The following is a 26,505-nucleotide window of genomic DNA, read 5'->3' as shown; positions in this document are numbered from 1 at the left end:
GTTCTTTAACCATAGATTCTAGCTTATTAAGTGCATCTCTCTGCGATTTTGACATAACGTTATGAACTCAGGATTAACCCTAAAGCATATAATTCATACCTGACTTTGCCGTCAGAAATTTTCCTCAGTTCCCTCTGTTCCGTAACTGTTCAGAAGTACGGCCCTGTTCCTTTCACCAGCACTAGGGTCCGAGATCCTTTTTTCCCTGGGGAATATTCTTTTTCGTTTTCCAGCTCTAAGCTGCTTTTTCTTCTTTTCCAGTTCTAAGCTGCTTTTTCTTCTTTTTCCTCTCATTTCTTCAGGGAAGTCCAAACTCTGAGTCCTCACACGGGAGCACCAGTTATTCATTTTCTCTGTTTTGTTTCTTTTCTTCTTTGCCTCTGTTTCGTGAGTCCTTTTACTCAGAGTTCAGATTAAAACGCAGGAGACACCAGGCTCCTTCTTCTAATTGATGTTTATTATTTCTTATCTACAGCACAGCTGCATGGGATATGCCTCTAAGTTAATAAGGTGACGATGGCCCCGAGTTCTAACTTCCAAGGCCATTTCAAGTCCACACTATCCAATTATGGAATGCCAACTAATCTATTTTTACTTATAATCCAATAACTAATTATTCATGATCCGCACTGTGGGCTTTTTGAACCAATACCAAAACACTGAGATTTGTGAAGAAGAAGGAGGAAAGAAGAAGAGCAAACCCACACCCAAAATCCTCCATCTTGTTACTAAATCCCATAAACCTAATTTTTCTACATCTCTACATATTCCACCCAGTGATATAACTTTAATTACACAGCAACAACCTCAGTGCTATCACATAAAAAGGGAAGCCTTTCCCAAGCCCTCAGGTCAAATGCAGTGTGCTTTTGAAGATCATTGCCTGCCAGCACTGAAAGACTGAAATTCTCTGAACCCAGGGTTCCAACAGGCTGCACCATGGTGGGATCATCACAGCAGGAAGTCTGCCTTCAGGTTTGGGATTACACTTCGGCATTAGCTGGAGGCTAGGACACAGTGCTTGGGAGAAGAGAGGTTAGATTGTGTCTATGTTATGTTTGAAGATAAAGTAAATGCTTAGGTCTGCAGTGGGCCTGAGAAAGCTCTTGACAAGGCTCTTCTAGGAGGACCCAGGTCCACTTTCTGCCTGGTGGCACCACCAGTAAGAGACACAGGATTGCCAAAAGCCAGGACTTTTCCTTGTTGCAAGTAAGCATGCTCTATACCAAACTACATGCACATGTATCCTTTAGCAGAGGTAGAAAATTTGGTAAAATCATTGCAATAAAGCAGAAAATACGCTCTTTGCTCTCTGACAGATCTCACCTTGCTAATGCCTTCCTGTCTCCATTGCCAAGGGTTAGTCAGCATCTGGCCCAGAAACGTGAGCGTGTGGGTCACACTCTACTGCCTTCACCAAACACCAGGGAAACACCCGTACCCAAAGGGGCCAAGACGGTTTAATGGTTGACTTGAAGAATCTTAAAACTAAAAACCTGTTTTCTAGCTATCCCTCTGACAACTAAAAGCTGCCAAACACATCATTTACTCTCTTCTGTCTTTCAGCTTTCCCTGTTTCTAAGACTAGAGTCTTGCTAACTATACTGACAGGATTCTACCAGAAATTGTCTGTAACCTCCCTGTGACAAGAGAGGACACAAACAGCATTTACAATCCCTTCACTCCAACAGCTGTTTCAGAGACAGAAATGTTTTTTTTTTCCATGGGTAACATGGTCTGGGTAAAATCGGTTGGGAGACGCAAATATTAAAATAAAATGGAAGTACGGTAATGCCTTTTAATGGACAAATTAAGCTGAATGACAAACATGCGATTCTGCAATATAAATTTCACACAGAGGGCAAGTAAAATCTGAGCCACATGCAGCAATGGAACAAATTAATCTGATTTTCCCGTGCCACATATTTACCCCATAGAATCAAAAGAGCCTGAGAATGAAACATTGAAGTCAATTTCCTATTTTAACAAAGAAAGTACCCCTGTCATTTCCTCAGCTGGAAAGGGCATATTTTGATTGAGTCAGGGATTTACTTTCTTAAACAATGAAACACCTTCCTCCCTCCTTCTCCCCCTAGTTTATCATTGTTTAGACCAAGAGTGGAATAAACCAGAGAGATAAAGAGAGTAAGATTATCAGTATTTCTAGGGCAGAGATTTTACCCTTTATATGCTGCACTGAGCCACACAATCATGGAGCAAAAATTAAGCAACTGCAATTATTACCTGATCTTCATCTTTAATTCCCCCACCCAGTTACATTCACAGCAGTCCAATGGCTATAGTGGCTGTGCTAGTTTTGGCCTGACCCTGCGTTTTCACACCTCCCCAAGCAGCACCAACACAGCAGCATGTTAAAAAAACCTTTTAAAAAAAAAGTTAAGTCAAAAGAAGACCGTTGTTACCAGCTTTCCTGCCTTTAATGGGTTGGAAATAGGCCAAAAGCTGTGTGCTGGAGCTCAACAGTGAATTTGTACATACTGGACGACAGCTACAATCGAACATTATTACAGCTGCTGGGCACACACAGCTCTTTGAACCCACATCTCCTTACACACGCCAGTATAGTACAGCAGGCAAGGGACACCCCTCATGTGCAGATGGAATCCTAGCCATAAAGCTTATTCCTCATGGGCAAAAGAAGTCTTCTCACAGTTCAGTTCCCAGCATTGTTCCCCTGCTGGACTGGTTGGGATTCCCTGGCAAAGTAAGAGCCAGCAGCAAGTAGCCCAGGCTGGCCACGACCACTGCTTAAGCAAAGTGGCACAACTCAGTGCTAGTATTTCTCCAGTGATTTTAGAGGAGAGAAAAAGCTTTGGGCTGAGATGCTGGAGCTCACAAGGCACTGGGCCCTAAGGTGGAAATGCAGTCCCGTTACTACTACTGTATTTGTTGCCACGGACCATTCTGACACCATGGAGTCCTGTGTTGAATGCACAGTGCTGAGTCCCCTCTCTGCCATCAGCTCTTTTCTTGCACTTGAAGTTTCTGCAACTTCAGACTCTTTTCAGCAGTATTACAGTCCTCCTCCCAGACCACCACATGAATACAAGCAGAAGAATTAACAAGGTCTCTGCACAAAAGGTAGCAGCCCACAAAACAAGACTTTCCCACCTTCATGTAAGGTTCTATACAGTCCTATTGCTCTAGCACATGACTGCCAGCAGAGCAACCTGCTGAAAAGGGCTGGCTCTTGTATCTTTTCTAATTTGGGTTTTTGTTGCTTCAATCTCCTGGGTAAGTGTTCTGCACTTTACTAATATTTAACTTGCATATTTAAAAGCTTTGTAAAAAAACTGTTTCAATTTTGACATTTGATCATTTCTTTCTCTGGTTTGACTAATGCAGTAGTTCAGTTTTAAGATGCACATGTTCCTTTGCTGCACTGTTTGTTCTCTTCTGCCCCATGAACATCCCTCCCCCCCTTGCAAAGTAAAAATTTGTGTCTTTCTCACCACTGCTACCTACACAAGTCCCATAGAGGAATTAGATCTGCTGCATGGTTTCCAATGCTATCTTTTTTATTTCCTTCTTACTGTAAGTCACCATAACTGTGCCTTTCTTCACAGAAGCACAAAGGTTTTCCCTGTTCTCCACTGCCTCTGCCAGCACCTGCTCCAAAACTCGCATCTGTGGTTGCTGCTTTCAGCTACTTACTGCACACTGGAATGAGCATCAGCTCACATCTGCCTTCACGACCAGCTAACAGTGCTCACCCAACTGCACCTAAGCATGTTTTACTGAGGGAAGCCTTCAGTGGGTCATGGATGACTGAGGAAAACCAGCAGCTCTGAAGCAGCAACTGGAGCAGAGCCAGTAGGACCCTGACCAGCAGTTGTCTGGTCCTGAGCTCTTTAAGCTCAGAGAATATCTATCCTTGCAGAAGCGGAAAAGCTGTGAGGCTCAAGGATTTCAGATACCTTTGTCTGTAGGAAGCAAGTGAAACCCTGAAACATTTTTCAACTTACACCACACCCCATGCCTTCTGCAGATGAGAGTGAAAGGAAAGGCCGAAGTCTGGGACCACAGACTTCCTCCTCCTCCTCCTCACACAGAGACCAGCCTAGTCGGAAGGAAACGTCTACTGTTTATCTCCACTTCAGAAAACAGACACAGCCTGTGGTGAAAAAACACAGGCAAAGCCCAAGGGAAACCCTGGGGATGAAAACAGCTACTTAGCATCAAACCTGCTCAGTATTTGTGGCTTATGACTAGGAAAGCTTGGCTTTTTTGGAGCCATGCTTTTATGCTGTGCAAGAGTCTGGCTCAGGACTGCCGTTCATTGCACTCTTGACAATAAGCAATACCAGCTTACAAAAACCACATGCCTGAAGTCGGCGTGGCAGGAGAGCACGTTCACAATGCACCCAAGCTCTCCTTGCACAACTTCTTTCCGGGCCCACACTCACATTTCTAAGATTTTCACTGTAAAAGTAAAACTGCAATTCTCAAAAGAGCAACTGCATCAGGAGATTGGGCTTTAGAAAAAAAAAAAAAAAAAGAACAACAACAAAAAAAGCCCTCAAAAGCCTGTATTTATTGTCAAAGTCTCTAAAATTATGAGATTTGACAATAAGACTTTTGTTCTTATGGTAACATGCAACTAGGCAACATGCAGCTTGACTTCTGCAGCCAGTAGATATTCAAAGTACTTTCCACATACAATAGGTGTCAATTTGACTTTATTTAAGGAAAAACGGGGAAAAAACAGTAATTTCCATAATACACAGAAGACAAGTTAGATAGCACTGCAAAAAAAAGGCTGAGTGTTTTACTTGTCACCAGTCTGCTTTGCAGCTCTACGATTAGTAATTTTAATGCAGTTTGTCATTTTGTATTATTGTTTAGCATCTTTATAATCAGCAGAGTTTGGGGTTATAAATCACAAAAAGTGTACTACTACTACTATGAAAAACTAAAAAACCCACAAAAATCACTTTCAAATAAACCATAAATATGTGATGCACATTAGTGTAACAAAACCATTTTTGTAAACATTTTCTCCAACATAACATGTGCATAAGATAAAAAATAAAAACACTGCAGTCATACAAGTTAGGGTTACTTTGACTTAAAGATACAGAAAATTATTACTTATTAAAGCTTAAAACTAAACCTAGGAGCTTTTCTTTTCTTCTTTGCTTACAAAAGCATTGTTTGAAGAGTTCGATGTTGGTATATGAAGTGGTTTTGTAATACTGTTTTTACCTTGCCATGTTGGCACTTCTGCGGAGGCAGAAGCTGCCAGATGGGCAGACCCACTGAAGGAAGGAGATTTCCACCCTCCCCCGGAGCCTCAAAACTTCAACAGCACATATCCATGACCTGGGCATCCCTACAGCACTGGAGCATCTTCTTCTAGGTGAATAGCATTAGCTTTCAAGGACTAGATTAATTTTGACCACATAGCACTGGAAGATTTAAATCACGCAGACTGACATTCGATCGAATCAGCTTCGGCAAACTACACTACAGGGCAGCTCTGTGATTACACCCATGTCTACCATCACGTTGCATTTTCAAGTCTCCTTTAGTTCATTATAGTACAAAAGGTTGATCGTTCTTCTGGCTGACCACACCAGGCCTGAAAAGAACACATCCTTCACCTTCGACACTATCCAAAAGTCATACAATTAAAAAAAAAATAGTTCTAGGTATTCCTCCGCCAGCAAATGTAAGGCTTTCTTGAGTTTTGATTCTTTTTGGGGGGTGGGGGAGTGGGGGTTGCTGTGTGCACACGCATGCGCTGGAGGTACGCATTTACCGCTCACTTTTCAACCATCTACGATGTTCGAAGGAGAGTCTTCAGCAGCAGCGCTGACTGGGGTTGAAGGATTTACAGCAGTCAGATTTGACACCAAAAGAAGGGTCTGTTGAGTCTGAGCTTTGCACACTTGGTGCTCTTGGCTCTTAATTGATTGTGTGACCAGTCACTTGAGCCATCAGCTTGACTGAATTGAAGAATACGTGTTTAAAAAGCCCTACCTGTCATGCCATGAAGGAAAGTTAACCACAGCAGAAGACAAAGCCCATGAAACACTAAGAGCCTGTTCACTGAATGAACAGCTTAAGGCAGCTGTCAGCAAAGTACCCCACCAAAGGAATTAAGGAAAAAGAAAAAAAAAGAAAACAAAAAGGAAAATGGCTGAATTGTGACACTGTGCATTATTACAACATCAACAGATTATTATACACTCAAGAGTTCTCAAGTAATGAACATGTAGCCACTAAACAAATTATTACTCTCAAGACATTTATTAAAAATGTCAGAACTTATTCATAAAATAAAACTGACTTAAAAAAAAAAAAAAAAGAAAGAAAAAAAGCCAGAGCTGGGATCTTACATCTAAACACAGGTATACGCTGTTTTTATGAATAAGCAGTATTAACTACATTCTTAAAAGAGTTTTAGTGCATTGCATTCTTAAAAAAGAAAAACATCACCGCCCCAAAATGTTTCCTACAACATTTAACAATTTATAGAACTAGCCTAGTTACTTTTACCTGCCTGTTACTAAGCCCACGTGTTAGAAGAGTGAAACCTCTGGTTTAGGCTAAATTCAGACTTCTATTAAGGATGAAACTGGTTTAAAAAATGCTTGCTTTACCAAATTTTGTAAGCAAATTACATTAATCAGTGTCTCACTGCCATACCGCTACAACTATTGCCCCCACGGACTACTCTCTCCTCCTGCTGAAACTCGCTATGCAATAACAGTCAGAAACCTTTCAATCTGGTAGTTTTGGTATTAAGATTAAATTAGACATTAATGGTTTTCTTCTAAAAACGTATAAACTAAACCACCTCTTTTATTTTATGCATTAAAAACAATGAGGTAGGCACGAAAAATAAACATATGTAGTTTGGATTTTATTTCTCTTTTTTTCTTTTTTTTTCTTTTTTTTTTTAGTTCTGCGAGTGCAGACTGTGGTAAAACTGTTGTTGCACTTCTAGGTTTAAACAAAAATTAAACCTTTAACTGAGGCAGTGCTAATACTGTGACATAACCAAGTTCTGGCCTAACACAGAATCATTATAGAAAATGAATTTTTTTTTTCCTTTTTTTCTTTTTTTATCATCTGCACATGTTTCAGGCAACACCTGGTACACAGAAAATGACTAAAGTTATTGGCCAGGCCAAAATAAAACTGCAGAAACAAAAAAACCCTAAGAATTCCACCCCAAGCCCCTTCCCACCCTCCCTGTCCCCAAGAAGAAGTTATCCTAGTCACTGTGTCTTTCACATTTTATAAATATTAACTTCTTAAAACCTGCACCTTCCTCTTTGTCCACATATTGTCACATTACAAAAAAGAAATGTCAATTAAATACATTGTTAACATTACTAGACTAGATCTGCCCTCTGTTTCAGCCAGTCTGACTCTCTACACCACTTCTCACCTTCTCTTGCCTGCCTCCTGTCCACTCAACAAACAGCATATTCATGGTAAGCCTGGTTTGGTTTTCTTCCTTTTTTCCCCTTTCTCTGTTTTAACACTAACAAACAGAGTCCTTCAAATCCTAGGAATCCTGGAGCTGAAGGGAAAAGAAGACCTGTAGCTTTCTAGCGTGATCCCAAATCTCAAAGACATTGTAGCACCTGATGGCAATATCTTTACAGCACCAGCTGCGTCGCAGCCTCAGTTGAAAAACATAAAGAAACCTAACACCAGTGATGCCTGCACACACATTTACACAGAGTGCTGCATTCGTGCAGGTCTGTACTCCAGTTGAAAATAATTCCAAGTTATGAAGATCTCAGACTCTGGATGTCAGCAATTCCTCTCCAAATCCCACTGCTTCTACCAGCTCAGAAGTGAAGTCCTGCCAAGGGTCATGAAATAGACTTGACTGCTTCCACCTGACCGCACGGAGGCAAAGAAAACCTGCAAAGAAAAGAGATCAGCAAATTCAACAGGTAGGACAGCACTGGTTCTAATGTGCCTTCACTGTCCCCAGTATTTGCAGTGCAATTGCAGTGCTGGTCTGGGCTGGTGGGGATGGAGTTGATGCTCCTCATGTGGCCTGTGGGTTCAGGGCTCTGCATCTGTGTTAAACAGTGTTGTTAACATACCAGTGTTTTGGCTACTGCTGAACAATACTTCACAGTATCAGGGCTTTCTCTCCAGCTCCCTCACCCCTAAAAGGCAAGAGGGCTGGGATGGGCAAGAGGCTGGAAGGGGACAATGCTGGGACAGTTGACCCAAACTGACCAAATGGATGTCCCATAATATAGAGCATCATGTACACCAATAAAGGCTCAGGGAAAGGGAGAGGATAGGAGGGACATTGTGGTGATGACATCTGTCTTCCCAAGAAAGCATTATGTGTGGAAAACATCTAAACATCCACCTGCCCATGGGAGACCGTGTATTAACTCTTTACTTTGTGTGGCCAGCACGTACAGCTTTTGCTGGCTTATTAAACTGTCCATATCTCGATCCATGAGTCTTTTTGCCTTCTGACTATTTTCTTTCCCTTCCATGGGAGAGGGGAGAGAGCTTGAGGCTGGCTGGGTGTTTAGCTGCTGGTCAGGGTCAACCCAACCTAAGTACCCAACTGAAGCACATGTTTATCATCTTGGCAACAAACTTGGTGGGAGGGAATGTACCTTGTCATTGCGTTCACATAAGAATTTGAGTCTTTGTGCCCTTTTGTGCATGAACACACCATCCAAGTGTCCAGTTTCCACCGACCGGATTTCGATAGCTTTTTCTCCCCAGCCCATGATCTGGTTAGATCGGATGTATGCTTTGGAGAGAAAACAGCACATTAGCATGGGCAGAGGGCAACAGGAAAAATGGAAAAAGCACAGAATATCCTGATACACTCTAGTTAAAAATTACCTGCATGTGTGTTATTGTAGCCACACACATGTTCAGAGTGCTATTTCTGTCCTCAGAACATGTACCTAAAAAATACCTTTTTTTATTTTAATTTCTTTTGCGTGCTTTCTATGTTATATACTTCTTCCTTGAGCATTTGTAACAAAGGAAACTCTATAACCTTTAATTAAACTGAGGGAACATTGAGTTTTTACACAGGCCTCTTCTCCAAGTCTGGGACAAAGAGATGGATTAATTAGGTGTTGACTAGGAGAAAGCAGAAGCCAAGGTTTAAATAGACTAAGCCCATCCACTACAGTGTGTCCCAAGCACCAGCTCTGTGTCTTACATGTTATTTTCCCTCCTTGAAGGAGTTTGTCAGCAAAAACAAAGAATGAGAGGGAAAGGTAAAACTAGAAAAAAATTACCTAGGCTCTCTTAATAGGAGTAATACTTGAAAAACTGATCTCCTTGCAAAAGCCAACTGAAAATCATTCTGTATATCTCTCAAGAGGTTCACATTAAACTCTCAAAGTAGAAATATTATTATTTGACATACTGCATTCCTTTGTGTACAAATAAAGCAACAAATCAAACATTTTTCCTTAGTGTCACAGGGGAACAAGATTAGTAGTAGTGTGAGGTAAATAATCTACTTTTGACAGGAGTAAGAAAATTAAATAAAAAGTATAGTCACCAGCATTATGCAAAGGTATATTCACAAAGCAGTTTGATGGATAGTCTTAGGAATGCTGTCAAAAATAACATATGGGGAACTTAATGAAGACTAAGCTGTTGCCTCTGATTTGCATTCTTAACAGAAAAATAAAAACTACTTCCTAGCCAGAAAAATTTAAAAATACTTAATTTTGCAGTACTTTCCTTTTATATAACATATTCATATTAGTTTTCAGTGAAATTAAATCAAATTATCTACTACAATATAATGTACATCAACAGTGCATATACCATCCTGATGGAAAATTATTTATTTTTAAATATTTCACTAGTGCTAACTGGGCCAAATAGTTTCTAAAAATTGCCAGACAAGATGTTCAAATGGTGCTGGCTGCCTCAGTGCCATTTACTACTTCACAAGCATTCCAATCTCCAAAGGCTCTGGAATTTGCCAGCTGATATATTCTGCTTGCTTTTAGATCTAGTCAAGAGTTAATCAGCACAGGAGTGAACATGCTGCGCATGAAATGTCTTTAAATTTCCTCCTCCATTGTTGTTCCTGCTGCTCAAACAGCTATCAGCAGTCATCTCCCAATATGTGCAGGCATCCCACAGCCCATAAAATGCAATGTGCTTGCCCAACAAAAGGAAGGTGTGACCACAGCCCACGCTATGCTCCGCACTGAATTACAGCAGCACAAGCAAGAGGGATTCTGGTGTGTACTTGTGTACTACACTTATTGTTCTCACTCTCAACCTTATTTTGAGCTGGAGAGATGAGTAATCTGAAGGTGAATTAAAGACATCAAATGAGGTACACCTTTTGTTATCTACATGGACTTACCCATAATATTTTATTCCTCTGCCACTTTATATGCCTTTATACTGAAAGGTTTCTACAGCTTTGTGGCTATCTAGCAAAAATTCTGCAGCGGCCTACAGAGGTCATGGTGAGTTTTTCAATCATGAACTCCACAATTTGATTGTTTGGGTTTTGTTCACAAAAACTTCAGCCAAAACAGCTGTTTTCCAGAAATAATACAGCACTGACTTCAGATGCAGAAGCAGCACATTCGATGTTCCCTCCTTCTGCCCATGTGCACAGACTCACACTCCCTAAGAGCACATCGTACATGGCACACCAGAGGCACTTACCAACTGAAGTTGGCATTTCTCCCCACTGCAGAACCACATCCTTGGTTATCCTTCCGTATGTGTTGACGTAAACTCCTTCATCCTCGTAGCAGACCAGTAGCTCCATCCCATCCGTGTTTGGGAGAATGATGATTGCGTGAGGCTGGATACTACTCTGGATCTACAGAGACAGAAAGAGGAAACTTTTGTTTTAATGCTGCAGATCCTGTGCTAGAAGAAAGAAATGAGTGGGTTTTGGTTTTGGCTGACACATCAGGGATTCACAGAATTATAGAATGGATTGGGTTGGAAGGGACCCTAAAGATCATCTAGTCCCAAATTCACTCACTTTAGAAGCACTAGATCTGCTCCCCTCGAGCTAGACACCATACACGGTGACCAAGACCTGTAAACCCTTGAAGCATAAATCCTCTCATCCTAAGGCAGACATCTAAACCAAGGAAAGATTAATTCCTCTGTAGGGGTGCCTATTTCTTTTCATGGGCAGAAAGGGAGCCTGGAGCAAGCACTGCAGATGCAGACCTCAGATCTCTGCACTGCACTGGATAGTGCTTGGGGTGGCCCATCTGACACCTCTGTGTACAATGACCAACAGGAAATCTTGGTAACTAAGGCCACCTGGCCTTAGAACAAAAACTACCACTAAGGCCAACCCTTTTGAAACCCATCAGTGGGCTGTTGTGTCATTTGTGCTGCTGGGCATTTGCAGGGCACTTGGCCATTTACCTGCTACCCCTGGAACAGTCACACTGGTCCACGTCAGATCTGAGTGGGCAATTCCAGACCATAGAGACATACTGACTATGACGTGAGGACTGACAGTGAGGCACAAACCCCATGGCAAATGTGGCCATATCTGCTTAGACCCCTCCATCCAATTTACCACTGCAAACATCTGGCAGTGATCCACAGGGACAGCCAGACACATCAGTCATTTGGGGAAAGGAAGGGGTTGGGGGGGGGGGAGGAGGTGGTGTGATCCACCAGAAAGAAAGAGAAAAACCCAACCACAGCAGCAGCTCTTACATGTGTTGGTAGATAAATATCATAGACCGATCCTGAATCCACATCAACAGCATGGAAGCCAGCGCAGGAGCCATAGATCACTTTTAGTCTCTGGCCCTCTTCTACGGTTAGATCCACCAGCAATGGCTTATGTACCAATTCTCCAAATGACTGTGAGACAACCATCAGTGAGATTTACTTTAGTGCTTCGAAAAACAGTGGGGTTTATAAAAATATGCTCGCATGCACACATTGTGGGTTTATTCCTCCACATCCCTCTGGTCCCTAGACACCAGACCCATTAGGCTAACATGTCTCTCATGAATAAGGACAGATTACTCTGCAAACTGCTGCATTCCAATCACCTAAGCTATTTTCTGTCAGGTTTACTTGGCCTGTTTGCTTTTTTAGTAAGAATTGTTCTCCCCAAAGTTCAGGGCAATTCAGCACTCCTGTAGTACTTACTTCTATCTGCACAACCAACAGTAACTGTCTGTAAATCAGCCTGGCAATTATACCAAGCCAGCTAATTTCATTCTAGCAGCATTCAAAAATAGTCCCATAACAATGCTGAGTATCACTCAGAGCAAACAAAGACTTGTGATATTGTGTCATTATTAGTTTATGCTCGGTTACAATTTAGACCTTTAAGTGTATTGTCTCCTAGAATTAAAAAAAAAAAAACCCTCCTAAATTAAAATATAATACAAAGTTTGTGGAGATTTACCAAAGAACTTGGAACATGGCCATGATACAATGTCAGAACATTTTTGTAAAAGGGATAACTGCAAGTGGTTATGGAAAAATCCTACCTATGGCTGAAATATACTGTTACCTTAAAGGCCATAAATTTATGGTATGGCTTTGGTGCCCATGCATAGACTTCCACAGAACTCTTCAATGCAATTACCAAGAACTTGATTCTTTCATATTTTACTGAAATTAAAGAAAACAAAAAATAATTCAGCATAATTACAAAGTCATTCCAGTTACATCAAGAAAGAAGACAATTTATGTAAGTATGAAGAAATACTGAGAGTTTTAGTAACACTATATTTTAGGATTGCTACTTCTATGAAGTTAAGCTCTTTGATACATTTATGCTACAAAAGTCATTACTCTTATTAGCAACTGACCATGTCACCATCTTTAGAATTAATTAGTCAGTACACACTTATTTCCACTTATTTTTTTCCACATTGGACAGTGCTTAGTCATCAAGACAGGAAAATGAATTTTCAGACAGGGACATTCCAATAAAAGAAGGCCGTGACTGTGGAAGAGTCCATTACTGGCAGTTCCAGTCACAGCACTGGCAGTGGTACTTTGAGCTGATGGAGAAACTACCCAGAGGAAAGGAGGAAGAAAAAAAAATTACAACATAACTCAATTTCAAAAGCAAAAGGCAAGCTTGATAGTGGAGCACTTTCCTTTGTCCCTAAAGTCTGACATAACTCATTTGAGAAAAAGAAAAAAGATTCACAGAAATAATCAGAAATAAAGCATCATTACAATAATGATCCACACTACTGCTTGCTCTTTTAGCTGGGCAGGAAAGCAAGACTACTGAGCTGTAAGTGTTAAGGGACTTGACACTTCTTCAACAGACAAAAAAAATTCTCTCAACCTCCACAGCTGTACTGACTAAAAACAGAGCTTTTGTTCAGTCTTGTCTAGCTTACAAGACTTCCTGGAATTTTTTCACGGAGAAGAGGGGGGTCTTGAACAAAACCACCTCATCTGTGAAAGGGGACATTTGATAATTCTTATTATTTGCTCTGGGTGCTATCTGGGAATTCACCCAAATCTTAAGTTTCAAAAGAGCAATTTCTCATTTAGAGGAGCCAAAAGTTGCCTGAAGCAACTGAGATCCATAAATACCACTTCACCCTGACATCGGAGACCCCTGTTGCATCAAAGAGACAAGGAAGTGATCAGTGCCAGCTGCCTCGGTGACAGCGTCCAGACTGCAAGCCCAACTACTGGCAGAGCTGTCCTTCTTGGGAACTGAAGCGCAGCTGTCAAAGAGGCCTCTCACTACCTGAAAAAGTCTACTGTATTTCTGTGGTTCAGAGGGAAGTTCAGTGCCAGGCTGCAGCCCAGGGTAACAAACCCCTCTTCATCTGGAAGAGAATGCTCTTTGTTTCAGACGCTTCCCTGCTGGAAAGCCTCCTTTCAATAGCTGTTGATGTATTGTTAACAGGCCACTTCATTATGCTGCTGACACCCTGGGGTATGATACCAGAGAAGTGCATTATTAATTGTTTTCGGGGTCAAGCTCCTGGTTCAGCAGTCACTTACTGCCATTGTTATTGATTACGCCCCATTAGCAGGTTTTTCCAAGAGCACGAGCATGACAGGAGGAGACTGAGAACAGTTTGATTGCTGCTGCTCCACACCGACTGACACAGCTGGAAAGGAACTGAGCTGGCTCTTGGGAGAAAATCAAATCAGAGGCAACATCCAGTGCCCATTAGGATGCACCATGAAACCGAAGCAGCAGAAAGAGCTCTTGGTTCATATTCCCACCTGCAGGGCAGCAGGCTCACTGTATACTCCGCTGGCTGTGAATGCTACATGTCTTTCACCAGCTTTGGTGGAAGTTTCTATAGCCAAATCCATTTAAATTACTTAAAACCACTCAAAGGGCACCTGTCTAATGAAAACACACTTGATTCTGTAACTGTACTGCAGCAGATCTGAGATGGCATTAGGGAATTTCATGAGCTAAGGGGAATCAATGAATCATCCTGAAGTTAAAGACATGCCTCTGTTCCCAGATACTTCCCCAAAGCTCATCTGCTACCTGGGCTTCCTTTCTCCTCCCACTCTTTTTTTTTCCCCCAGTCTCTAAAATCTAATTAAAAAGAGACTTTTTTCAATCTATTCCAGCATGTAAATTCATCATGGTACAAGATCAGGGAAACCTGTTAGCAAAGAAAACAGTTGCTGGGGACAAGAATCCCTCTATTACCTAAAGGGTCTAATAGACCTGGTGAAATGTTACCAGCCCTCACTGCCCATATCAGCACCCTTCTGGAAGCTGCATCCATTACAGGAAGGAGACAGATGGGATTCGCACACTCTCCAGTTCCCAGCCCATCGTCTCACCACAAAATCCCTCTCATCTTCAATTTAACCCTGTAACTTGCCATCTATTTTGGTGCTTTGCCATCAAGTTCACCCTGAGAAACAGGTAAGACAGCTAGAAATAAAACCGACCGAACTTTAAACCCAATAGCTACATGCACTGCAGTTCCCTTTCTCAGCCATCCTTTGTCCCAACTATTTGATTACTGCATTTGCTACTCACCAACTTTATAGTGCACACAGCCTTCCAAGTCGCCCACCGTTGTCCAGCCCTGTTTCTTTTCTACTTCAGGATCGTTGTGAAGGATTTTATTTCTTAACCATGACAAATAGTAAACTCGCAACTTGTTCTTCTTACCTGGCCACAAAATTAAAACAATGGTTTATCTCCATAGGAAGATACTTGCAAAAAGCCCTACCCAGACAAACAGAAAGCCCTGCAAAGCAAACCAAAACAACAATGAAGGAGAAAATGCTGCAACCACAGACATCTCCCTTAGCTTTTACATCCATAACAGCTTCACTCCAGACTCCACCCAGACACGCACTTTCCCGATAATCAATGACAGAGACACATGGCAATACTACACGAACATAAATGACAAACTCAAGGGAATAACTCTTCAGCTATCTGGTTCTTAGGACCTAGACAACTTCCACTAGAACAGGGAATTCCCACAACAAAAGCACAAGAGAGTCATGCACTGAGATTAAAAAAAAATATATATATATATATAGCTGAGTCAGAATGGCTCTTTTTGACACAAAACTGTAGGAGAGCAGGAGGATGGAATATGAGACCTGAAACTTCATCTGCTTGCTAAAAGCTGATGACTGCTTTGTCAGCAGCCCTTCCCTTGAACTGCAAGGGTGTAATACTTATCAGACTGCACACAGAAACTGTGAAAGGTGTTTCTTCTCCACAGGTGAGAGAAGCTACCTGCCCAGGCTGCCCTATCTTCAACTGACAATGCATCTGCCACATCATCGAAATACGCCTCAGACTTTTAACTCTTGATAGGAGAAGGCCTCTTTAAATGAATGCAAGGTTCATGACAAACTTTATCAGTGATTCTTTAACAACTAATGGCCTACAAAGCATTTGCTGAACTAGTGAGAAGATAGTCCTAAATGCACATACACAAAGCTTGCATCCTCTTTTCTCCCGCTGCTTTGCTGCTTGAAGCCATTACAGTTCCACAGATGAAGCTGCGGCTGAGGAAGGGAGATCACCCCTGCTTTGACTAGGAGCCATTTAATAAGGCTCCATGAGGTCCTTGTGAAAGGAAAGGAAACAGGAGATGCTCTCAGGGACCCTACTTGTCAGCGGGGTAGCTCCATGCTTGTTCTTCACCAGCCACAATGAAGCACCATGTGCCTGTCCAGTGTTTCTCAGCTGCTAGAGAAGTCACTGCAGTCACTGCTGGGCTGGCCAAGCGACACTGTACTGGTCTGTGCTGTCGAAAGCCACTTCCTATCAAGATGGTCCACCTGGCAGCCTGCTAGCCAGATCCAGCTATAGAGTTCCGCTAAATGTCTTTAATTTGTCATTTAAGTTTTCACAGGATGCCTGCTGACAGATTAGTTCACAGGTGGCTGCTCAGGGGATACTGGCTGCAGCAGGACATGAGGCCCAGGCATTGAGACCATCCTCCACATGGAGCTGGCTGTGCCGGAGCTGGCACAGACCCCCTACCCTGATGGCAGGGGATCCCCAACAGAGGTAGGCTTGTCAGGAAAAGCATCTGCAGGGGCTGAGGCAGCAACATGGGGAAGCACAGCTTGCAAACAGGCTTCTCCATCGACTCCAGCACCACAAGCCATTGCATTAAAAATACACACAGTCTAAAAGATCTTTTTATGACTACTTGGATGGGAAAGGACAGGAGGAAAAGAAGAGGCAGTTTCAAAGTAAAAAATCTGTTCACTGAGCTTAAATTTAAAGTGGAATTGGAGAGGTGATTGCAAATACTGGATCTGTCACTCAATTTTAAAAGCCCTTCTGTTCTGATGCCATGCAATGAAATGTGAAGTAACACTGCACCATCTATTGTTTATCTCCATTACAAATGGGACTATAGATTTAGCAGTAAATGAGTACCCTGATTTACTTCCTGACTTAAAATTTATTAAGCCATGTTTCATAAAGGGGTAAAGCCCTACCACTCCTGTAGCTTTCTCAAGATTTGGAGGACTAGAGCAGGAAACAGTATTTCCAGAAGTCCCACATGTAACCAAGGAAAGGTCCTTCCATGAAAACACTGCAAATTATAGCCACAAGGGCTCTTTTAAAAACACTGAAAAATAGGAAACATAGTTCATATCAGAACCTACTGCAGTTCTGGGCAAGGAAGAACTCAGAGGGCTCAGGGTCAGTACAATGTTCCAAATGCTTTTAAAACCATCATGAGTCCCTGTCCACAAGGAGATAAATTCTGCCTCAGATTTTTCCATGGTTGTAGCTTCCCCAGTAGCTTACTCAAACTCGAAGACTCAGAACAAACAGCACACATGGGAATTTCCCAGCACGCGGCTACATTTTTTCCTTTTGGTTCACATGATGTGCACCAGGGTATTTCTCTCCAACCAGAAATATTTTTCAAAACAACTGAGAAATATCTCAAGTGTGTTCCCATTGTGTTTTGGTGTCTAGACCACAAGGAAAAGTCACAAGACAGGAAATTCCTTTGCCTTTCTGCAGCCTGACATGAAAAGAGTAGGACCAGTTAGTTATATAAACATGGCTATGCATGTATTTCAACAAGTTTTGCTGCTCTTAATGTTCCCATTTGGAGTGCAGAGATCAGATCCTTCTCCTTGTAAAGCTCTACCAGTCAGTTTAAACAGCTCTCAGAAATCTGGTCTTTTTTATCTTTTGCAGGGGTCTAATCATTATGACCATTGAATAAGAAAGAAAACTCTGCTCCAGCCATCAAATGAACTAATCAGACAATGAATTCTATGAGAACTCCCAGGCTGGATTCTCCCACAGACATAGTTTCAAAGGCAAAGTCCTTTTCCCTATATTGAGTTTTTGTTTTTATTGTCACTGTGGTTTTTAATTATTGAGCAGGCAGATTCCAACCAGTTCTTCCACTTTGTCATCTCCTCCTACCTTCCTGGTGCCACCATCAGCCAGCTGGGCTGGCAAAACCCTCAGGGAGCCACAACTGGAGCGTGTTCTGTATGCATGTTGCCACTCTCTCCTCCAGCAGTTTTATGACTCTGCACTGTATCATCTCAGCAGAAGAAACCATGTTTTTTGCCTCTCAACAGCATGAACTGAAGAACCAATCAACTACTCTTGCTTTACCTGCAAGGCTTTCTTGTACCATTTCTAGAAGGCTCAGCACCTCAGTATCAAAAGCTTTGTTGTCAAAAAGTTCTGTACTTCAAATATAAATTGGGTCAAGAATTGATATAATGTTTTCAGACTCAAGAGTGTGTCTATTAAAACCAAGTTTAGGTGACAATCCTCTTAAAATCCTAGCACACGGCAGCTCCTTCGCACAACGCAGTGACACCTTTCAAACCCTACCACCATCAGCACATCACTTCCCAAAAAACTCAGGGGAACATACAGCTGAGTGCACCACAGTGAGCTGAACAATACTCCCAGCGAAGCTGCAGCAGCGCAGGGACAAAGCTCAGAGGGAGTTCAATAACTAATCTGCCAAAACACACCATTTGCAGAAACATAACTTCATTCCAGCATCCCAATTTTGCCTGGAGTGGTGAAGCAACTCATCACAAATAAAAAAATGCTTAGGGAAGTCCAGCATGAGAGTAAAAAACTGAGATGTGGAGCACAGAAGGCAAAAGCAGGACATAAGGGGAAGCTTGGGCATAACAGCATTATGGTTTCACTGAATATGCTCCCCCAGCCCTGCCTTTCACTGGGCAAGGATGCCTCTTCTGCCTCATACTCCAGTAACCTCCCATAAAACACAGGAGATGGCACAGACACAAAGGCATAGAACGAAGATCAGCTGATTTCTTAAGGGTTAATGTAGCGTGTCTCCACAGAGGAAGCAATAGTTTTGAAGGAAACAAAGAAAACGGATGTGTCAGGGTACTCCAGTTGTGACTGACGCAAACATCAATAAACTTAAAACAATTATACACAAGACTGAATCACGGACACTTGTGAATTGTGTAGCATATGTTTCAAACCAACAGATTTTACACAAGTTGGATTATACAATATTTTTGTTTACAAGGTCTGCTATAGTATAAAATCTATCAAATGGTGCCTTTCAAACGGCTTATATTTTAACATACAGCACTAGACATCAAAAGGACACACAGCAGGTTGTGTATTTTTAAATGCTGCCTGATTCATCTTTTTCTTTTTATAGATTTCATAGCATAGCTGTATCTGAGAATGCAGCAAGTGACAAACCAACAAAATTCAGTTGTTCCAGACAGAAACAAATCCCATGTTGATGACAGCAGCATGGGCATGGGTCTTTGGATCTGTGGTAACACATGGCTAATGCATTAAATTCCACTAAATTGTCTACTGTGTGTCCTTTTGAATAAGTGTTGGGAGAGCCAGAGATCTCCTCCAGCAGACTCAGAGAGATTCTGGAGCCTCAACAAAGTTTAGGTGAGTCTGAACAACAGCAAATCCTGTGAGAAACCTCATTTAACAACCTCTCCCAGTCACACACAGCACAGCAAAGACTTATTTCCCAAACAAACCAAAACAAAAGGAAGGTAAATGGCTGAACAACACCAGTGAAGAAAGACTAACAATGCACCACATCAAAGTGTCTAACAGCAGGTTAACCTTATGCCATAACTTTCTAGAGTCTAAGAGTCTGCAATCTCAAGCTTCATACAACATATTTCTCATCAGCACACAGAAAACAAACACAAGCATCACCACCACCCTTCATCTCCCATTAATTTGTCATTCCCAAGTTGTACCCAGTGAGAGACCAGGCACCAATCTCCCTTCTTGCTCTCTGGTCATTTCCACACCATGTACACACTGTACTCCTCTCTCTCACACTTTTACTGCGCATCACTCTTACTTCCCTATTTTGCAAGAGCTTTCCCCATTCTACAGATTCTAACGCACAAGAGAAATGTCTTTAAACCCAAGTAGCACACTGTGCTTTGGTTAGAAAGAGGCCAGGTTGAAGGCAATCATGACAGAGGGAAAGAATGCCATTTTCCCAAACTTCACAAAACATTAATTTCCAGCTCTCAAATACCGAAAAAGGGAACAAAGGCAGACGTTTCCCCCAACTTGTGCAGCATTTTTAAATGTCACCCCACAGAAGGAAGGACAGGGAGCAACCAGGCATGGGTGTTGTGTGGAAAACGATTCACTTGCAGAAATAAACTGTAGACTCAGAGAGGTGAAATGATGGAAAACCCACTGACTTCAGTCAGGACTTCCCCCTCAATACACAGGCTGCCAAGAAAATCTTTCTGCCATGCCATGCCAGATGGAGGAAAAATATAATGTTCAACAGTTAACTTTACCAGAAATTGTCACCAAGACATTCAGCCCTTCAAGTACATCCATTTGCTGGAATCGTCTTCGATTGATGAGCGGATAAACCTTCCCCTGTCCACTTCTGTCTAGCAGCATCAGACCACTTTCAGTGCCCACCAACAAGTTCACTCCTAGAAAAAACAAAGCCAGAGATCCAAGTTAGTAAGCACCTTTTCCACATATTCTGATGAAGTGATGATTGATACAGCAACTGACTTGTTTCAAGCAGGTCTAACCACTGCTGACTGGGTCTCATTTGCCTGCAGCCTAAAAGCTCTTACGATGCAGAGGCTCTCTACATTACCTGCCCACAGTGACTATTGACACCAAACGGTGTCCAAAGGAGTAAGAGACTGGAAGACCACGGAGAGCTTTCTAGAGCACCAGTTCCCAAACAAAAAGGCATGCTAATGTTGGAGGAGGAGTGAGGCACAAAGTGGTATGCAAGCCTGTGTATTCCAAATACGTATTAGCTGTTGTTAGGGGGGTGGTAGCAGGATGCTTTTGACATGGACATGGCAGTAAAAACAGTTCCCACTGGGAGAAACAGATTGTGGTGCAGCCCTCCTGTAAAAGGATAGGCACTGGGTTTGTTCCCAGCTTCACACCAATCTTTTCCATCTGAATGTTAAAACCAGAGGAACTACAGTAATCTCGTGTTTCCACAGGCTTCTCCTAAAGATCAAGCAAATATAGACGAGAGAAGTCAGTAGTTCAGTTTCTTTATACAAAGTTCCAAAGGTCCATTGGAACACTTTCCAAGAGACCATAAAACCTTACTATTTAAAATCAATTACTTTTTTTTTACATCATAGATATATATGAGACTAAGTTTTAAATTCCTATTGTGTTATCACTCTTAAATTTTATAACTATTTATTTGCAATAATATTTAAGTCCAGAAGCTCATAAATTTTGCAGAGACAGTTCAAATACACTACAGGAAACGGAAATCAAACCAAATGTATGACTCACTTTATTAGGCTTCCATGTTGCAATCCCAATATAAAACTTGCCATGCTTTAGCACAATAAAATAATGAAATAAGAAAAGCAAAACTCACACAAGATCATCATAGTTACACTGCTTAATGGTCTTAATCCCTAGTCAGACAATTAACCCCACACACAACTATACTGATGCCAATGGGCCATCTGGGCTGATCCCATAATGAACCTTTTCTGATAGAGCAGGTGTGCCCAGTGTCCAGGTGTGTGTGTGTGTGTCTCAGTGCAGTCTGCACCTACAGCAGTGACATGCCTTCTTACAGTACTGAAAAAGGGCATTACTGCTCACCTAAACAACACCCTGGATACCAGGCATGGGAGTGGCTTGCAAAAAGGAAGGCCTGACCCAGGGGACACAAAGTATCTCTGAAAGGGGAGAGAGTATTAGGGGGAAGCAGAGCTGCAGCCAGGAGGAAGTAATGATGGGGGCTGAGCTGCTGATGCTGAAGCACTCTTAAAAGCCTTTAGGTGGATGAGAAAAAAAGATGCAGCCCATAGTGAGTTCAGAAATTATCACGCATCTCTCCATTTTCCTCTCTCTAGCCTTCTCAGTAAGAAAACTTTAGAGGTCCCAGCAGCCTCAAGGCATTTTTTGCTTGGATTTACTCTTCTGCTACTTCTCCTGGGAGGCCTGTCACCCTCCAGGCTCTCCTTTAGCTGCTGACACCTCCTTCATCCCTCTGCTGCCCACCTCTTGCCTCCACATCCCCCACATGGTTTGCACTAATCACAGAATCACTGGGTTGGAAGAGACCTTCAAGATCACTGAGTTCAACCCATGCCCCAGCACCATCTCAACTAAACCACGGCACTGAGTGCCACATCCAATCTTTTTTTAAACACTAGCTGGATCCCATCCCACAGCTCCCATGGGCAGTAGGCATTTCACCCAAGAGCATTTCACACAGACACTCTCTCATACTGGGAGACATCATCAGATTGAGAAGCAGCAGAAGGAAGCAGGGAGAGCTAGACACACACAAGTCAGGGCTTAGCACAGGCTGAAGCACCACCAAACCAGCCAAGGAGCTGCCCAGCAGCTGGTCTCCTTCCTGCAGCTCCAGTACCCATTGACTAAAGCTATAAGCTTCAACATGCATTTCTGCACTTTTTCCAGTGTGGGCTACAATTCAAAGCAAGCCATGTGCAAACTGCTCCCTCAGGGTCCCTTCTCCTCTTTGCACATCAGGGCTCCATTGCTGCCACCTCCACCCTCACCTCTCCTGCCGCTGCCTTTGTAGTGCAATTGTTTCTGCTTTGAGTTCTCACGCACACCTGTCCCCCTTCCCTTGGCTACATGCACTTGGAGATGAAACTAACAAGGTACTATGCTGGTGGCAAGCAGTGCTTGAATTTTACAATGCGGACATCCTCCTTACTCACAGACAGCAGAGCTCTTCTACTGCCACCCTACAATTAAGCAGTTCTGGCTTTTTCAAACAAATGCAAATGCTTCCTGAAAAAGCACAGGCTGTCTGTGGAGGCTGGGTGTAAAAATCTGTGTAACTGCATCCATGTCATTAACATTGACTTTCACCACTCAAAACTAGAAGACACAGTATCAGAGACCTAATGCAATTAGCAGCTTGCCAGATACTACTGGCATTACCACTGGTAAGGCTAATCAAATCAAAGCAAAGCAAGTCCCCCTGTTTTTGAATGAAAAGCATCACCATTAAATGGTTTAATTTTCTTAAGGGTAAAGGAAGTTAAACCTTACCAAGAAGCAAACGTGTACCAACTTGTATCACCATCAGTTTGGCCCTAAATGTTCAACAAGGAAGGGCTGTGTTACAGCCGTAAAACACCTCTAGGATTTTACACCTATTCTTTAAACTACCCTAACAGTCAGATACATAGATCAAAGAAATATAAAACCATTAACATGAATTGCTACTGGCAAAACAAGGCAGATCAGAGAAATTATGAGTCATCTTTACTGACACCATGTGATTTCTCTCTGATTTGCCCTCTCACAGCCTGGAAGTTTACATTTGCACAAGTCTTAACTTTATCAGAGAACTTTACACAGAAGTTCAAGCAGAAATAGTGTTGGGGTAAAATTTCTTACCAGTAAGTTCTGGAAATAAAGAAAGCAGCAGATAGGAAGACAAGGTGTTGGGAGAGCTATTTAATTGACACAGTTTTGCAGGCAAGAAGATTGGGACCACAGTACTGTTCTGAGAAATAGGAAATGCTGGAAATAACGCCAAAAGAGAACTAAAGCCTTGGAAAGAGCTATAAAAATGTAAAAAAGAGAGGGGACTGTGTTACCTATATAATAATCATGTGACTTAGGGCAATGGCCAATTCTCTTCTTCCTTAGTTTTTAAAATGAGCTGCATGTGCATTTACAGTCTGCCAAGTTTAGGGATACTAGATAAACATGTATGTAACATACACAAGCATCAACTATTAACATTTAGATAATGAAAAAATTCATGTGTCCCCATAGATTCTGGCCAAGAAACCAACAACAGAGAAAAGCTTTCACTGGGTGTTGCAGCAGTGATTCCACACTGTAGCAGGCAACAGGCACTGCTCTAAGCCTGATGAAGTGTGGAATCCTGACTGTCTGACACCAACACAAATTATCCCTAGTGACAAGAAGACCAGACACACTTAGTCAGCTGACATCTCGTACCCAGCTTCTCTCTGCAGTAATCACTCTTAACAAAGCTAAGTCTCAGAATGGAAAATATTCCTTCTATCCTTTTCCCTCTTACTTCCTACATATACTGATGGCTGAGGTGACAAGTCATCTTACGCAACACATCTTAATCAAGCCCTGAAACAGTACATTAACAAGAGCCTGAAGAAGATGATTATTTTTCAAAAGAAATACTCTGTGTGCACCAGGTGTACACTGCAAGGACTACTATAAGCTCCCGAAAGCTGCAAGAGATGTACTAGGGTTCAGAGAGAGCTGAAAAGGATATCCTGATCAACTGCATGAAGCCTCTCCCAGACAACTAGTGACAGGAAAAGAGGACACTGCCTCAAGCTGCGCCAAGGCAAGTTCAGGTTGGATACCAGGAAGAACTTTTTCACTGGTTAAGCATTGGAACAGGCTGCCAGTGGAGGTGATAGAGTAATCATCCCTGCAAGAGTTCAAGAAACAACTGGATGTGGTACATAGTGCCATGGTCTAGCTGATCTGGTGGTGTTGAGTCAAAAATGATCTCAGAGGTCTTTTCCAACCCTAATGATTCTATGATGCTCAGTCTAAACTGTGCCATCAGAAGCATGTATGTACCAGTGGGAAATTATATCAAAGCAGAAAACACAATAATAATCAGGTCTTGCAACAAAAAAGATGTAAACAAGCACTGAATAAATGCAGAGAAACAGCTACAGTTTTGGAGATACATTATCAAAGGCTGCAAGCTCCTACTGGCATGTCTACACGTCAGGAGTGCAGGAGGCAAAGGAAGAACATGTTTGCATTACCCCATAAGGCCGCACACAGTATCTCAGAATTGAATCTCTTCTTGTATTTGCGAATCTCTGGTGTGTCACTCTGTGGCCGTGTATTTGTGGGATTCACATTGACAACTGATCCTTTCCGCGTAGGGTCTTGCCTTATTGCCTCTGATCTCATTGCTTCACTAGAAAATCCTACTGGAAGAAAAAAACGTAAAGTGCATGTAATATCCCTCCAGTGCTAGATTCTGGCCATATATTCTCTACATCATACAACTCAAATCAGTAACTCAGAATACTGAGAAAGTCTTTCTTTTTTAAGAAATGTAAATGGAAAAAGAAAATAAACTATGCAATACATTGCAAAACAAATAAAAAGCATGATGGTAACATTCTTAAGTACTTTAAAGAGCCACTGAAATCACTGAACCCTTTTTTCAATTGTCATCTTCAGCTACTTTACTTACCCACAGAAGTCACAGTTGTCCCACTAGATGGAGAAATCTGTAGTAATCTGGGGTCTATAAAAGGTGTAAAGGAGGAGGAAGATTTGTGTTTCTGGAGTGTGTTACTAGCGGACTGAGTCTGCAATGTAAATTTCAACTTTATTAATATTAATGACAATAAAAAGCATGGATAACAAACACCAACATTTTAAAGTCACTACAGAATTATGCTACAGAGCCTCCCCAAGCTTTTATCCTTCCTTTATTAATACACAATGCACTGCAGGCACCACACCTGAACTAGATACATATGCACACTGCACATGTTACAGCAAAATGTAATTAGCTAAACTGTCATCCCTGAACCTCAGCTGCTAGCAAAGCTTTTTAGGACAGACCACTACAATTAGGCACAAAGCAAGGGAATGTCTCTCCTTTTGAAAATCTGCTTAAATGTATGTATACTATTTTATCTGCACACTGTCCACTATCTACAATTTTTGAATTTATGAAGCATCTCCTGACTTGAGGTAGTTTAATATATTATGATGTTTGATCTCTTGGCTTGTGCAACAAAATCAGAACTATCTGGGATCAAGCATTCACTTCTATAATGGACTATGTTTCAATGTTCGCTACTGTTCATTCTCCCTATTTTGTTTAACCTGAGCCTCTTGCCAGAAAGCTGCAGCAGATTCTTCCACCTTTATTTGACAAAGCAACATATTAAACCTGTATCGAACAAAGGTGCTCATTAGTGTGGAAGGTGTAGCAAACAGTGATATGACACTATGAATATGTAGTGGATAAAATCACTGGTGCTTGTTATGAGGTCTAAACATGAAAAAACATAAAGAAAGAAGACAAGTGAAACAATGAACTGTTAAAAGTGGAAATGAAACGACTTAAAAACCCTTGCCAGTTTAGTATTACAGTGACAACATATCATACTGAAGCAGAATGAGACAAGTGGGGAAAAAAAAAGTGTGTATATATATAAAGGGTGTGCATGTGGTAAGTTATACCAAGCAGTACTGGGTTTTTGCTCAGTTTTATGCAAACATAGTTACAAGACACTTCTTTAGCATCAACTAATCTTCAACCTCTGATCTTCCTAATCCTCTACAGAAAAAAATAGCAATGGGTCTTTGGAGTATATCCCTCCCCTGCACAACCCAATACCAAAAGGCTCTTCCATCACCAGGCACTGCCACAACCTCCACTTCCCAAGCTGAGTTAACTGAACCCTGCTTACGTATTGCTTAGATCAAAGTAAAGAGCAAGCATATCTCTGGATCAATCAACTGATCTCTATAAACTACAAGAGTGCGCTTTTAGAAAGATCAAA

At 41.8% G+C, this 26,505-nt stretch overlaps 1 protein-coding gene across 10 annotated transcripts in view; it reads right to left on the bottom strand.

Annotated features, from left to right (window-relative positions):
• Positions 1–4,682: 4,682 nt before the first annotated feature.
• Positions 4,683–26,505, bottom strand: part of MAP4K4 (mitogen-activated protein kinase kinase kinase kinase 4) — a 167,021-nt gene continuing 145,198 nt past the window's right edge. For 9 of the 10 annotated variants that reach the window (XM_032100382.1, XM_032100388.1, XM_032100386.1 and 6 more), the window contains 9 exons: positions 25,179–25,296; positions 24,739–24,909; positions 20,269–20,412; positions 14,996–15,130; positions 12,518–12,618; positions 11,704–11,853; positions 10,678–10,837; positions 8,631–8,770; positions 4,683–7,905 (listed from right to left, as the gene is read on the bottom strand). In XM_032100382.1, coding sequence (XP_031956273.1) covers positions 7,822–7,905; positions 8,631–8,770; positions 10,678–10,837; positions 11,704–11,853; positions 12,518–12,618; positions 14,996–15,130; positions 20,269–20,412; positions 24,739–24,909; positions 25,179–25,296 — 1,203 coding nt within the window. In that variant the 3' untranslated portion in view covers positions 4,683–7,821. The remainder of the gene's footprint in view (positions 7,906–8,630; positions 8,771–10,677; positions 10,838–11,703; positions 11,854–12,517; positions 12,619–14,995; positions 15,131–20,268; positions 20,413–24,738; positions 24,910–25,178; positions 25,297–26,505) is intronic. The other variant, XM_032100384.1, reaches the window with a different exon arrangement.

This window comes from Corvus moneduloides, chromosome 2 (genome assembly GCF_009650955.1).
Source record: "Corvus moneduloides isolate bCorMon1 chromosome 2, bCorMon1.pri, whole genome shotgun sequence".
Classification (NCBI taxonomy): Eukaryota; Metazoa; Chordata; class Aves; order Passeriformes; family Corvidae; genus Corvus; species Corvus moneduloides.
This window is presented reverse-complemented; position numbering and strand designations above follow the sequence as displayed.